The sequence below is a fragment of the Mesoplodon mirus genome (genome assembly GCF_964341445.2).
Source record: "Mesoplodon mirus genome assembly, chromosome: 4".
In the NCBI taxonomy this organism is placed as follows: Eukaryota; Metazoa; Chordata; class Mammalia; order Artiodactyla; family Ziphiidae; genus Mesoplodon; species Mesoplodon mirus.
Window position 1 is genome coordinate 127,881,592 of NC_138979.1, and position 13,702 is coordinate 127,895,293.

At 39.2% G+C, this 13,702-nt stretch overlaps 1 protein-coding gene across 4 annotated transcripts in view; it reads left to right on the forward strand.

Annotated features, from left to right (window-relative positions):
- Positions 1 to 13,702, forward strand: part of LOC309802015 (uncharacterized protein) — a 225,931-nt gene that overhangs the window by 112,037 nt on the left and 100,192 nt on the right. For all 4 annotated transcript variants that reach the window (XM_082617173.1, XM_082617174.1, XM_082617175.1 and 1 more), the window contains 2 exons: positions 2,049 to 2,232; positions 5,611 to 5,746. In XM_082617173.1, coding sequence (XP_082473299.1) covers positions 2,049 to 2,232; positions 5,611 to 5,713 — 287 coding nt within the window. In that variant the 3' untranslated portion in view covers positions 5,714 to 5,746. The remainder of the gene's footprint in view (positions 1 to 2,048; positions 2,233 to 5,610; positions 5,747 to 13,702) is intronic.

Sequence of the window (13,702 nt, forward strand, 5' to 3'; positions counted from 1 at the left end):
TCACAGTTCTCACCTTAGTACCCAAGCCCTATGGAGTCCAGCAGGGTGATTTCCACACTGTGAAAGCTCAACAAAATACTAACAAGGGCGGTGATTCCTAGCTTTATAGAGATCTTTGATGATGAGTATGCACAGGGATTTCAAACTCAAATGGTTACTGGAGTCAGGAAACAACAAAGACCCAACACAGCCAAAAATAAATTAATTAATTAAAAAAAAATCTATCTTTTTTTTTAAAAAAGAAGTGAGTGGGCTGTTGCTGAGGGCAAGGTTATGGGGAGATTTTAAGGGGACTGGTGCAGAAGAGAGAAGCAAGAAAAGAAGGATTTGGCAAAGTGGACGATCCAGTCAACCAGTGCTTATTAGGCATGAGGGGAAAGAAATATAACTATAATAGCAATTTTTACTGAGCTCTCACTATGGGACTGGCTTTAAATACTGCTTTAATTACTATGAGGTACTAATATTCTCATTTTATAGAGGAGGAAGCAGAAACACAGTGAGATTAACTAGTTTGTCTAATGTCACATAGGTAATAAGTGGTATGTATAGATACCACTTTTTTTGTTCACTGTACAAATGCAGATTTATTGTTCTTTCCTTTATCCATAGTAGGAAAAAGGTTGGAAATTGTTAGGAAGCCAGCTTATATACAAAGCACTTCTGAAATTATGCTTTTCTTTGGAAAACAACTTATAAAAAATAATAAACATTTAAAAAATTCAAGTCCATAAGTGTTCTACACTTCTGAAGGCTAAAACTCCATGTGTTTCCTAAAATATAGAACAATTAAAAAAAAACTCATAAAGTGACATTGATTTGAATTCCACAGAATCCCTGACCATTAGAAATACATTCTTCCCTGTAAAGTGAATTTGTTCTTCACAGCCAAAGTTATAGTTAAAGTGTGTTTCTCTGACTAATTCATTGAGATTGAATTTACTCTCCAGCTAATGTCTACAGGAGACTAATGGTAATTTACAGTTTCTTCAAATAAGTTAACAAAACATATCCAAAATGTTTTTCCACTCCATTTTCCATTCCAAAATCCATGGGATGTGGCAGAAGCAGTTCTAAGAGGAAAGTTTATAGTGATACAGCCCTACTTCAGGAAACAAGAAAAGTATCAAATAACCTAACCTTACACCTAAAGAAACCAGAAAGAAAGAACAAACAAAGCCCAAGATTAGTAGAAGGAAGGAAATAACAAAGATCAGCGTGGAGATAAATAAAATAGAGACAAAAAAAAATCAATAGACAAGATCAATAAAACTAAGAGCTGATTCTTTGAAAAGATAAGCAAAATTGATAAGCCCTTAGCCAGACTTATCAAGAAAAAAAGAGAGAGGGCCCAAATAAATAAAAGACTTATTGTGGCAATCAATTCGTAATGTATATTAATGTCAAATCACTATGTTGTACACTTGAAACTAATATAATATCGTATATCAACTATATGTCGATTTAAAAAAAAAAACCTTTGCTCCACCACTTGTGAATGTGGCTCTGAGCCTCAGTTTCTTTATGTACAAACTATGCATGATAGAGTAAGAGCTTGTCAGGATTAAATGAAATGAGGTAGACAGAATGCACTTTGGGCATAATACTTTGTATTGGTGGAACAATAGGTGTTGAGGGTGTTTCTGTTAACAAAATGAATAGAAAGTGTAATCTGACCATTGCACCTGTGTGCACAATAAGTTACTTTCCTCCTGTGACACATATTCCTGATTGATGTCCCTGCATCTCTGCTGTTGGGTAGAGCTGTTGACTTCTTTATTTGGCTCTTGCTGCTCTGTTGATTTTTCCAAGTGTCTGAAAGGACATCAGATTTTCTTCTTTTTACAGGATCAGTGATCTTGGTCCCCTGAGCCTTTATTATTGACCATTCTGTTAGTTACTGCCACTGCTAAGAGGTATCAGTGGCAAAGTCACTGCTATGAACCTAACAGCCCCTTGGACTCCTAAGCGCCACATATTTCTGTCTTGCCATAGCAGGGTCATTTGCTCAAAGTCAAACACAATTGATTCTTCTATTTTCTTTACAGTGACTGATGGCCTCTCAGAGTTTACCCGTCCCTGCTGTCACCGACCCTGGTTGTTTAGAGGATGCAAAGTGGATGGAGGAGACAGGCTGCGCACAACTGGGAGAGGAGGCAGCAGTGCCGCCTTGTTTCCCTCTCACCTGTACATACGCTATCTCAACATGGCCCATCTCTGTCCAGGGTCAAGGTAGGTACAGAGTGACACAGGCAAGGCTTAGTGCCCTCTGGTCTTTCCTTTCAGGGATCTGCTCTGCAATTCACTTCCCCCTTCTACTCTGTTTCATTCGCTGCAGATGGTTAATTAATCTTTACTTGAAATGTCACCGCTTCTAGCAGTGTTTGGTTTTTAATAGAAAAATGGTGAAGAAAAGCCTGTAAGACCCCAAAGGATACGTCTTTCTGGAGGTAGAATTTCAGGTTTGGGCACAAGAATTCCTAGTTCCTGAAATTCCCAATCCCGGGTCTTTTCACTGTTGGCTTCTTTTGCTCAGCCTGTTCTTCTTCCTAATTAACAACTGGCTTGTCACCTCTCGTCATTCAGGTCCCAGCTAAAATATCACCTCCCCAGAGATGCTTACACTCGCTCCCTTATGTAGTCTATTATTCCCCACCAACACTGATCTTGCCTTAATTTTTTTCATAACATGTATCACTACTTGATACTATATTCTGTATTTTAATTGTCTGTCAGCCCTAAATAGAATGCAAGCCATGTGAGCTCAGAGACGTTGTCTGTTTCAGTCATCACCCTGTGCCCTAAAATAGTGTCTTATTAGGCACTATAAGATTTTTTAAAATTTAAGTGAGTCATTGGAAAATGTTTTTCTGGTGCTTCTTAATTTTATCAGATATGATATCTTTATATTCGTATATAATATAACTATGTCTTTAGCACATGGTTTACATGTATTCATTTGTTAATTTACCAAAAATTTTAACATCTACTAAGTTGCAGTCATTAGGCTGGTGATGAGAATAGAAAGATAAATAAGGCACAGTCTCAGCCTTGGAGCTGCTCGTGTCTAGTGGAGGAAGCATGTGAGTAACAGACAAGTACAATAGAGTGTTAGGTTTGGCAAGACAATATACATCTGTAGTATTTCAGCACGGTTATCAAGATGAATGAGAACTGCCGGAAGACCTGGGGGATGAAGATGTCTCTTCAGGCAGAGGAGATTAGTATTTGTAAGGTCAAGAAGGTGTAAGTGTTCATGGCAAATTCATTGAGGTGCAGGCAGTTGATAATGTCCATGCTGGATGGTACGAGCAAATATTGAGTGAAATAAAGATGGACGTAAGTGAGATAAGGTGGGAAGTTATAAAGAGTCATGAATGTCATTTTAAAAAACTTGATTTTTTTCTTCAAAGAGCTAACAAAGAATAGTTAACAAGAATGAGATGTAATTAGGTATGTGTTGATTTACCCTCCCTGCTTCCTCTCAGATTTCCTTCTACACCCAGAATTAACATCAGCCACAACAGGAGAGCAGTACAGGTGTATGTAGAAAAAAATTGTTTACTTACATTAAGTATGACCAGTGTCAGTGAGAGAGAAAAGAAGTCTATAGTACTCAATCAGTTCTCTGGTTGCTCTATCTCTTTTTAAAACTCTTTTAAATGGAAAATTTCGAACATATACAAAATAAGCAAATGGTATAATTAACCTCCATGAACTCATCACCCAGTTTCAAAACTTGTCAACATTCTGTCATTCTTGTTTCATCTGTACCTCTATCCACTTTTGACCCTAGCCAGTAAAAGGCAAGAGGTTTATAATGTGCAATCAGGTGGAGTCATAAACAAGGGAGTGAGGGAAAGATATAATTCAGAGTCCTGGGTGAAGGATTGGCTTCAGGCAAGCTCAGAATGAAGGAAAGAGGAAAGAAAGGCATGGATGTGAGTAAATGTGTAGGTGGAAGAAATGGTGAGAGTGTGGGAAAGCAAGCTTCTTAAACGCAGGGACTGTGTCCTATCTGTCTTTGAATTGCTTGCAGTCAACACAGTACTGCGTATGATAAACATGCAATAAGCATTTGTCCAATTGAATTGAGCTCATGTCCAGGGGTACCTGTCTTCTTATGAAGCCTAGGCTTGGTCACTGATGGGAATGAGACAGACATAGAGAAAAGACTAGGGGAGGATAAAGCTATGAACTAGCTTCATTGGTGCATGGAGTACATGCCATTGGCCCACACATGAAGATGCTTCTTTTTACATGCCCTGTAAAGTATGTGCAATATCAAGAGAGGATGTTTTCTTCCTCAATGTTTAAAAGAAGAGGGTAATGAGTGATTTAAGAGCAGGCGTTTGTATTCTTTGTGTTGCCTTTTACAGATACACCCTTAGAGGACTCTTAGAGGGGTTCAAAACGTTTGTAGAAAAGATTTTGGACTTTAGTTTTCTTATCTGTTTTTCCTTTCTTTTCCTTTATTTCTTATTTCTCATTATATGTCATGAGTGCCGCTGGTCCTTCTCTAGTCTAACAGAAGTATCTTTACTCAGTTTTCTGAAATGCCCGAGACTGAAACTCCATGAGTCAGAGATTCTACTCTATGTGCCACCTCTGTTCCAGAGAATAGAAGACAGGATAAAATAAGATAAAGCAGCAGATTTAACTTGGAGTTTATAAAATGTGATTGTGTGGAGCGAATGTAACACATTCAGTGCTAAAGGTGCAAACAAGTTGTAATGATCTGCTAGATAATGCAGCAGACTGGGTAAAATGCATGTTTCATGTTGCATATTTGTAATTATTCATCTAAAAACATATTCTGAAATGCAGTAACTATTCAAATATATTACTCTGAATGTCAAGGATGATGTATAGATGTTCCAGTTACTGGGCATTGTCATTTGATATCAAAGAAATGAGGGAAAAAAGGTTATTAGAATTTTTAAAGCTATTTTGCAAATGTTTTCATCACCATCATTCTGCCAAAGTTTAAAATCTTTAGGACTCAAATTTTTATTACACGAAGTTTATGTCCTTCACATGATGGTAAATTTTATGGTCATGAGGTATCCTACCCTTCCTTCCTTCCTATTTTCTGCAAATGTCATTAAATTCTAGAAAACTTATTAAACACCAATCATGAGAAAGCATGATTGCCACACTCAGTGAATTCACAGACTGGTTAACAGCACACAACTCAAAATCACCTAGTGTGTAAATGCTTTCCCAGAATTAACCAGTCACTGGTGTCTTCTGTACATTCCTGTTGCTTCCTAGTCTTACCCCTATTATAGAAATTCTCATAGTGTTTTATAATTATATTTTGGTTTTGTTTTCCTCGCTAGATGCATGGAGGGCCAAAATCATGCCACTTTATCTTTTGGGAGACAGTTTTCCATGGCATTTCTCTATGTCTCATATCAACTTTTGTCATGGACTGTCTTTTCAAGGATGTTTGTATAGCAAACAGCCTGAGAACATGTTGTGTCTCACATCCCTTAAGGGGCAGAAGATGTTTTTCTGAGCAGGATAATAAAAATATCTCCCTTGGGGGAAAGGTTGGGTAGATTTTCTAGCAACCCCTTTTGAAAGATGGGATTTCCTAAACTCCAGGTTCCTCAGCTGTGACACAAACCAGCCGTGTGTGCAGCCTCCACTTGAGACTCCTTCCACATCACCTGCAATCAACCTGGGTGGAGGAAGGGAGGAAGATTGATGTGAACGTGAAGCTCATCCTGCCTGCTGTGCTGTGAGTAGTCAGGTCTTTTTCTCGGAGCCCAGGGTCTTGTATCTTCTGCCAACAACCATGAAATGGGGTAGGCTAATTTGTTAGCTTGCAAATAGGGCACAATTGCAGACCCTTCACTGTTTTGTTGTTGTTGTTTTTTTTTTGTGGTATGCGGGCCTCTCACTGTTGTGGCCTCTCCCGCTGCGGAGCACAGACCCCGGACGCGCAGGCTCAGCGGCCATGGCTCATGGGTCCAGCTGCTCTGCGGCATGTGGGATCTTCCTGGACCGGGGCATGAACCCGTGTCCCTTGCATCGTCAGGCGGACCCTCAACCACTGTGCCACCCGGGAAGCCCCCTTCACTGTGTTTGAGTTTATCCAATATTGAGCATTTTGCCTGGCACAGTGTAGACGAGTGAACTAGCTGTTCAGTGCGAGTACACTTAATTTACTTATAATTTTAACTATAGAGTGAATGTTGTCATCAATATTTTTCAGTTACCAGCTGCATTATCTTGGTAAGTTTCTTAACCCGACTCACTTCAGCTTCCTTATGTGTAAAATGGAAAGAGTAAAAGTGTCAGCCTTACAGGTTTGCAGCAGATATGGAGCAGATATGGAGGTGTGCTGTCCAGAACCCCTTCTGGGAAGCACTTGTGGCCCAGCTGCAGGGACTGCTTTTAGGATCTGCCTCAGCTGCAGAGTCACCTCACCTGAGGTCACACCCTTCCCTGGGAAGTCTGCATCCAGTGTCTGAGCAGTGTGTGTATAGGTTGTATAAAGTTCAGCCATTTGGCCCCATAAGAGATAACTTGGCTAACTTTGCTGGGCAATCGTTGCTTCAAAGCCCCCTGCTGGATAGGCTGAGGCTTCATCAGGCCTGCATAACTATTCAATTTTTCTCTCTGTGCAGTTGTGCTTCCTTTTGCAGATTTCCCTTTTACGGGTTTTGAACCCTAATAAACATCTTACTCCCCTGCTGCCTCCTTTTCTCAAACTTTGTCCCAGCATCTGCTTCCAGAGAACTCAAACTGTATCAGGGTTACTGAGGTGGTAAGAGAGTTAGGGAATGTAAATCACTCAAAGCAGTCCGTGTATACATTTGGTACATATAGTTGTTCTCTTTAACATTATTATTATGATCAACGTATGGAGTACCCTAGAAGCATAGTTCTTGCAACTAAGGCTCTAATGGCACAGTGACTTATGTAAGCAAATCAAAATCCTGGCCTGTAAATGTCTCAAAGTTACAAAATCAAAACACTAAGGATGGGCTTCCCTGGTGGCGCAGTGATTGAGAGTCCGCCTGCCGATGCAGGGGACACGGGTTCGTGCCCCGATCCCGGAAGATCCCACATGCCGCGGAGCGGCTGGGCCCGCGAGCCATGGCCGCGGAGCCTGTGTGTCCGGAGCCTGTGCTCCGCAACAGGAGAGGCCACAGCAGTGAGAGGCCCGCGTACAGCAAAAAAAAAACAAAAAAAAAAACAAAAAAAAAAACACTAAGGACAACCAATCACAAATAGCCAACTAGGCTTTAAGCTACAGCCAATCAAATAATTTCTTTTCTTTGCTTCTGCAGTTTCTCTGTATAAGTATATCCCCTGGCTCCTGTGCTTCTAACCACTTCCAGTTTGGTACTGCCTTATTTGAATTAATCTTTGCTCAAATACACTCTTAAAAATTTTAATACAGCTCAGTTTATCTTTTAACACTGGTAAAGAGTAAAAAATAGTGGTGGAGTCACTCAAAACCATATGATAAGATGATTTGTTGAAACAATCAGAGATTTTCAACCTGGAGGAGGAAAGCTTTTGAAGAACCTGGGAGCTGCCGGCCAATACTCAAATGGCTGTGGACTGAGAGTGAGATTAGACTTACTTTGAGTGAACCCAAAAGTGAAGACAAGGACCAATATAGATATCGATAAGGGGCATATTTGGGCTCAAGGTAAGAGAAGCTTTTGAACATGGATGCTTACAATGATCCAGGCTCTCACTGGGGGGACTCTTGTCAGAGATGCTACCCAGGGGACTCAAGGTCTTGATGAGGATTAGCAGGAGGGGAATATACCTGATGACTGCTGAGATTACTGGTCAGAAGAAAATTGAGAAATCCATTATTTAAATTTTCCATAGAAAACAGAAAGCATATATTTACTCTCTCAGTCTTTCCAAAACAAATATCTTACAGTTGTTAGCTGTGTACTGTTGACTCAATATGAATGATGAACCAACTCAGTGGTAGAAATTTTAGTTTCTGCTCTGCTAGCTTAATTCATGTATTATAAGGTATGTGCTCAAACTAAACATCTACACTACTTCATTGTGTAATGGGATATCGGAGATGTGGAACTTTAAAAATATATATGTATTTAATAAGAGATCTTGTCATAAAAGTTCCTAGAGAGCAGGACATTCAGGGCACTCTGGAGAAGACCTTTTTTTGGGAGGGGGGGGAGACCACTTGAGTGGGTCCTTTTGATAATGTAGCTGTAAGGTAAGGATCCTACCTCTGACAGTTCTGGACTTTTTATTTCCTATCCCCATTTTAAAAGTTGCTGAGGAAGAGATGGGCAACTTTGTCAAGGGATCAAAGAGCCTTCCAGGGACATGGTACTCTAGGTTTTGATAATTTTCCTGTAAGTTTGAAAGTTATTAAACTCTATCTGATATACTGGAGTGGCCCTGCCTGGACTAGCCCTGAGATGAAACTGACTGGAAGGAAAGCCATGTTCTGGATTCTGAACTGGTAATGTAGGCCTTCAAGGGGTTCTAGAGAGCCAGTCCAAATCACAACATTCCTGGCATCATAAAGAGATCTGGGGGGGGGGGGGGTGGTGTGTGTGTGTGTGTGTGTGTGTGTGTGTGTGTGTGTGTGTGTGTGTGTGTGTGTGTGTGTCACAGAGTGAGGCAAAAATAGCATCCTTTTATCACAGGTTACCTTAGTCAAATATTTTTACCTTTCCTGAAGCCTGGCAATGCCTGCATCCCTCGATAGCCCTGAGGGTGATACGCTGTTGTCAACACCTTGATTATGGGCTCTCCCCTACGGCAGTAGGTAGGCTGTGTGGACAGCAGCTGGAAAGGATGGCTTCATCACCTGCAGCCAGTTTCAGCTGACATCAGGGTCAGCTGCTTTGTGACAATTTGTGTGGAGCAAAATTTTATATAATAAACAGTGATTTCTGTGTGTGTGTGTATTCACTGTCAAACTAGATGTTTCCAGTCCAAATCCAAAACTGATTTCTTGGGTCAACATAGGGACTTATCCAAAAAGCCCTTCTGTGGTTTTCTGAAGAAGCTCATATGTGTTTTAGCTGCAGGTACTGTTAGCAAAGTCTGACTGCAAGCTCATCAGGGTGTCTGCTCCAGGCGATACACACTGGCCCACCCTCTTTTTGTTTTTTTGGTTATGTTAACCTGACAGACACATTTTACTCCCCCACCCCCATATCTGCTTGATTTCTTTTGGGTGACAATCGCAAGATTTTAACATAAAGGGTCCATCCCCTAGGGAGACTTTCTCCAATTTCCTGTAATGCTTTGTGTGGGGAGACCAGAGGTAGTTAAAACACCAGGAAAAGAAACATTGCCTTTTTCTGGTCTCTTCTGAGAAACTGCCCCCAGAAAACCTAGTTTCTGTGTAGCCCATGCCTGGATCCCTAAAGTAGTACCGGACTCCGTGATTTTTGGTAGCAACGGTAGCAAATACAATTAAGGGGACTGATGAGACTTTCTGATGTTTTTTCTCTGAATCACTCGTAACCAGGACTGACCTTCTTTGTTTGAATAAACACCCCTGGGCTTCATAAACTTACTATGAAAAGGGAGTGAGACACTAGCGAGAAAAGGCAGATATTCTCCAGATAGGTGGGAGGGACTTAACCTGGATGAACACTAAAAGGGGTTTTAACCTTCTTTCATAGGTGAGATGTGCCAGATAACACTGGTTAAGATAAGTTAGTTCATTACAAAAGGCACAACCATGCACACCATGACATTGCCTGAATCAAATGAACCTGACTGGATTTAATTTTTCAAGGTAAATTTCAGACCCAGGTTAATATTAACTGTCATATCAGTACTAAATCTTTATGGGTCATTTGGGACCTTCTTCAGATGGTGAGTGTTCCCCTCTATTGGTGAGGCATTTAGTTATAAACTCAATAAATTTTAAGCACAAAGATACTTGTTCAAAAACCTCAGCCTAAAAGTCTGATGGGATGATGGTGAATAAAGGACGCAAGGACTTTATTTTTTCAAGCTGTAGTGAAAAGGGGAAATAAAAGTGCTCTAGCTAGTAATGACATCCCCTATGAGCCTTTCAGGGATAAAGGAAGCAAAAATGAGTTAAAAGTCATATGTCTGCAGGGGCTGATCATGAGACCATTTGTAGAGGAGCAAGAACAGAGGCTCCTGTTTAACTCTACCTGAAAGTGTCTTGCCAGGCATCGATCGTATAAATGTTTAACTCAAGGAAGCGGAAAAAATTGTGCCCACTATCCTCTGTGATAACACATGATCTGATGTTCTGATGTTTTCCCAAAAACCCTGTAGTTGAAAGTGTTAACTTGTCTGTCCTTTGAAGTAGCTGATAGAAATGTCTTTGAGGTCTTTAATTAAATGCTAAAAGCTGATTCCAGAAACTTCCTATTGTCTGGAACTATTCTGATTAAAGCTCAAGTAGCCACAAAGAGTCTCGGGGGGGGGGGAGGGGAAGAAGAAGGAGAAAAAACAGTTAAAGAGGCAGAAAGTAAAAAGAAAAGAAAAAGACAGGTATTTCATTCAATCTCCACTCAGCCTTGCTCCAGGTGTTTCCCTTTATGTGTAACCTTTAAGTTAGACAGTTCTCTCCCAAAGGGATAATATTCTGTCACTAATCTCCACAGAACACAAACCAGGGGAAAGAGGCAATAGTTACAATAATAGATTTGAGTCTCTGGATTTTTCACTTAACCATCATTAGGGTAGGCCAGATCAAAAAATAAAAGGGCCCAGACAAGAAAAATATCCATTTGTCCATAGAGAGACCATATGGACTTGATGGAAAGAAGTGCAGAATATACAAGATAGTCTTCTCATTTTTAAAGCAGTATTTTAAATATTCTGTAGTGGACTCATTCTACCTTGACCAAGCAAGCATATATGCATTATAGAGCTTCATATCAGCAGTGTTCATAACAGCAACAACAGGAAATAACCATATCCACCACTCCATGGCTGATTGTACAAATCAGGGGTCAGCAAACTATGACCTGCAAGCCAAAGCCAGCCTGCAGCCTGTTTCTGTAAAGTGTAGTTGGAGTACAATTACACACATCAATCAGGTGTTGCCTTTTGCAGAGTTGAGTAGTTGTGAAAGAGACCACATAGCTCACAAAGACTGAAATAGCTCACAAAGACTGAAATATTTACAATATGACCCTTTGCAGAAAAAAATTTGCCAACCACTGATTACATGGTTGCACACATTCACTGGAACACTCAGCTACCATTAAAAGAATACAAAAGATTTGTATAGATGATATGAAAAGATGTCAAGAAAAAAATGAATCAAAATAGTGTGGCTATAAATATTTCAGATGGTATTTGCCTAAAAACAAAGAATATAAATATACTTCAAATTTTCCTGGAAGGTATACAAGAAAGTTAACAGTGATTATCTCTGGGGTGCAGAAATAGAAAGTGGGTCTGGGGAGAGGGAGGGAGGGAGGAAGAAATATTTATTGTATACTCTTGTCTATCATTAAAAATTTTAAATTCCCTTTATGACATTTATATTTATAAGTAAACTAAATTAAATTTTAGAAGTAATGGGCGTTTGTTAAGAACACATTTATTTGTAGAATGGATTAGTGTACTGTTCAATGGCATAATAATAATGACAGTCTTCTTTTTCTTATGGATATTTTTGTTTGAACATCTATGTAATATCTTCTGTTTCTTTTGACTAGTAAGTAGGGTAGCTGTTGTCTCATGTTTAAATATCTATCTGAAATTTTAGATTCACTATTTGCTTTAGATGATTAGCATTTACCTCTTCATTAACTTAGTGAAGAAATCATTGACATTTTATATCTATTAAATAGTTTAGATTTTTAGTATGAGGAATTTCACACAGAGGTCCTGTTTTCCAATGTAATTTATAAAACACAATTTAAACTCCATTTGGGTCTTTTAAAATTTTTAACTTTTTTTGTTTCTAATTTGAGAAAAAAAAATTTGATTCTGGGCAGATTATTTAAATACTTCTTGATATGTTTTAATCTGCAAAATGGAATGAAAAATGCCACCTGCCTCACCAAATAAAATTTTGGTGTTATGAAGAACTTTTCAGTGTTCAGTCAATCATCAATTGTTTCAACTATATCATTTTGGCACAGCTTTGGTGCATTCAAAATGTGGATAGTCACAAGAAGGTTTTTGGTGTGTTTTTTATGGTATGCATGGAACAAATTCAGAGAGGCATTTAAAAAAAAATCTACAGTCTGGAATCTTAGACTCAGACCACAGATGATCCTGGGAAAGTCACACATCAGTTGTGAGAAATTAGAAAACTTGGGCTTCAAATAAAAACAGTGGCAAGGTCTCTTTTAGCATGAAAACTCTCTTTTTTGAAGCCAGTGCCCATTTCTCATCTTCAAAATGGGGATGGTTATACCTACTTAGCCAATTTCATAAGATTTTTGAGAAAATTAAATGAATGTATACTAGAGAAATTTGTAAATTGTAAGCTTGCATACCAGAATTTTCCAAAACCTGTTGCTTTGCAAGATGATTTTCAGGGGAATGAAAATTTTTTTTTTTTACATCTTTATTTGAGTATAATTGCTTAACAATGGTGTGTTAGGTTCTGCTTTAAAACAAAATGAATCAATTATACATATACATATGTTCCCATATCCCCTCCCACCCTCCTTATCCCACCCCTCCAGGCGGTCACAAAGCACCGAGCTGATCTCCCTGTGCTATGCGGCTGCTTCCCACTAGCTATCTACCTTACCTTTGGTAGTGTATATATGTCCATGCCTCTCTTTCGCTTTGTCACAGCTTACCCTTCCCCCTCCCCATATCCTCAAGTCCATTCTCAAGTAGGTCTCTGTCTTTATTTCTGTCTTAACTCCTCGGTTCTTCATGACTTTTTTTTTTCTTCTTAAATTCCATATATATGTGTTGGCATACGGTATTTGTCTTTCTCTTTCTGACGTACTTCACTCTGTATGACAGACTCTAGGTCCATCCACCTCATTACAAATAGCTCAATTTCTTTTCTTTTTATGGCTGAGTAATATTCCATTGTATATATGTGCCACATCTTCATCCATTCATCCGATGATGGACACTTAGGTTGTTTCCATCTCCGGGCTATTGTAAACAGGGCTGCTATGAACATTTTGGTACATGACTCTTTTTGAATTATGGTTTTCTCAGGGTATATGCCCAATAGTGGGATTGCTGGGTCATATGGTAGTTCTATTTGTAGTTTTTTAAGGAACCTCCATACTGTTCTCCATAGTGGGTGTACCAATTCACATTCCCACCAACAGTGCAAGAAGGTTCCCTTTTCTGCACACCCTCTCCAGCATTTATTGTTTCTAGATTTTTTGATGATGGCCATTCTGACTGGTGTGAGATGATATCTCATTGTAGTTTTGATTTGCATTTCTCTAATGATTAAAGATGTTGAGCATTCTTTCATGTGTTTGTTGGCAGTCTGTATATCTTCTGTGGAGAAATGTCTATTTAGGTTTTCTGCCCATTTTTGGATTGGGTTGTTGGTTTTCTTGTTACTGAGCTGCATGAGCTGCTTATAAATTTTGGAGATTAATCCTTTGTCAGTTGCTTCATTTGCAAATATTTTCTCCCATTCTGAGGGTTGTCTTTTGGTCTTGTTTATGGTTTCCTTTGCTGTGCAAAAGCTCTTAAGTTTCATTAGGTCCCATGTGTTTATTTTTGTCTTTTATTTCCATTTCTCTAG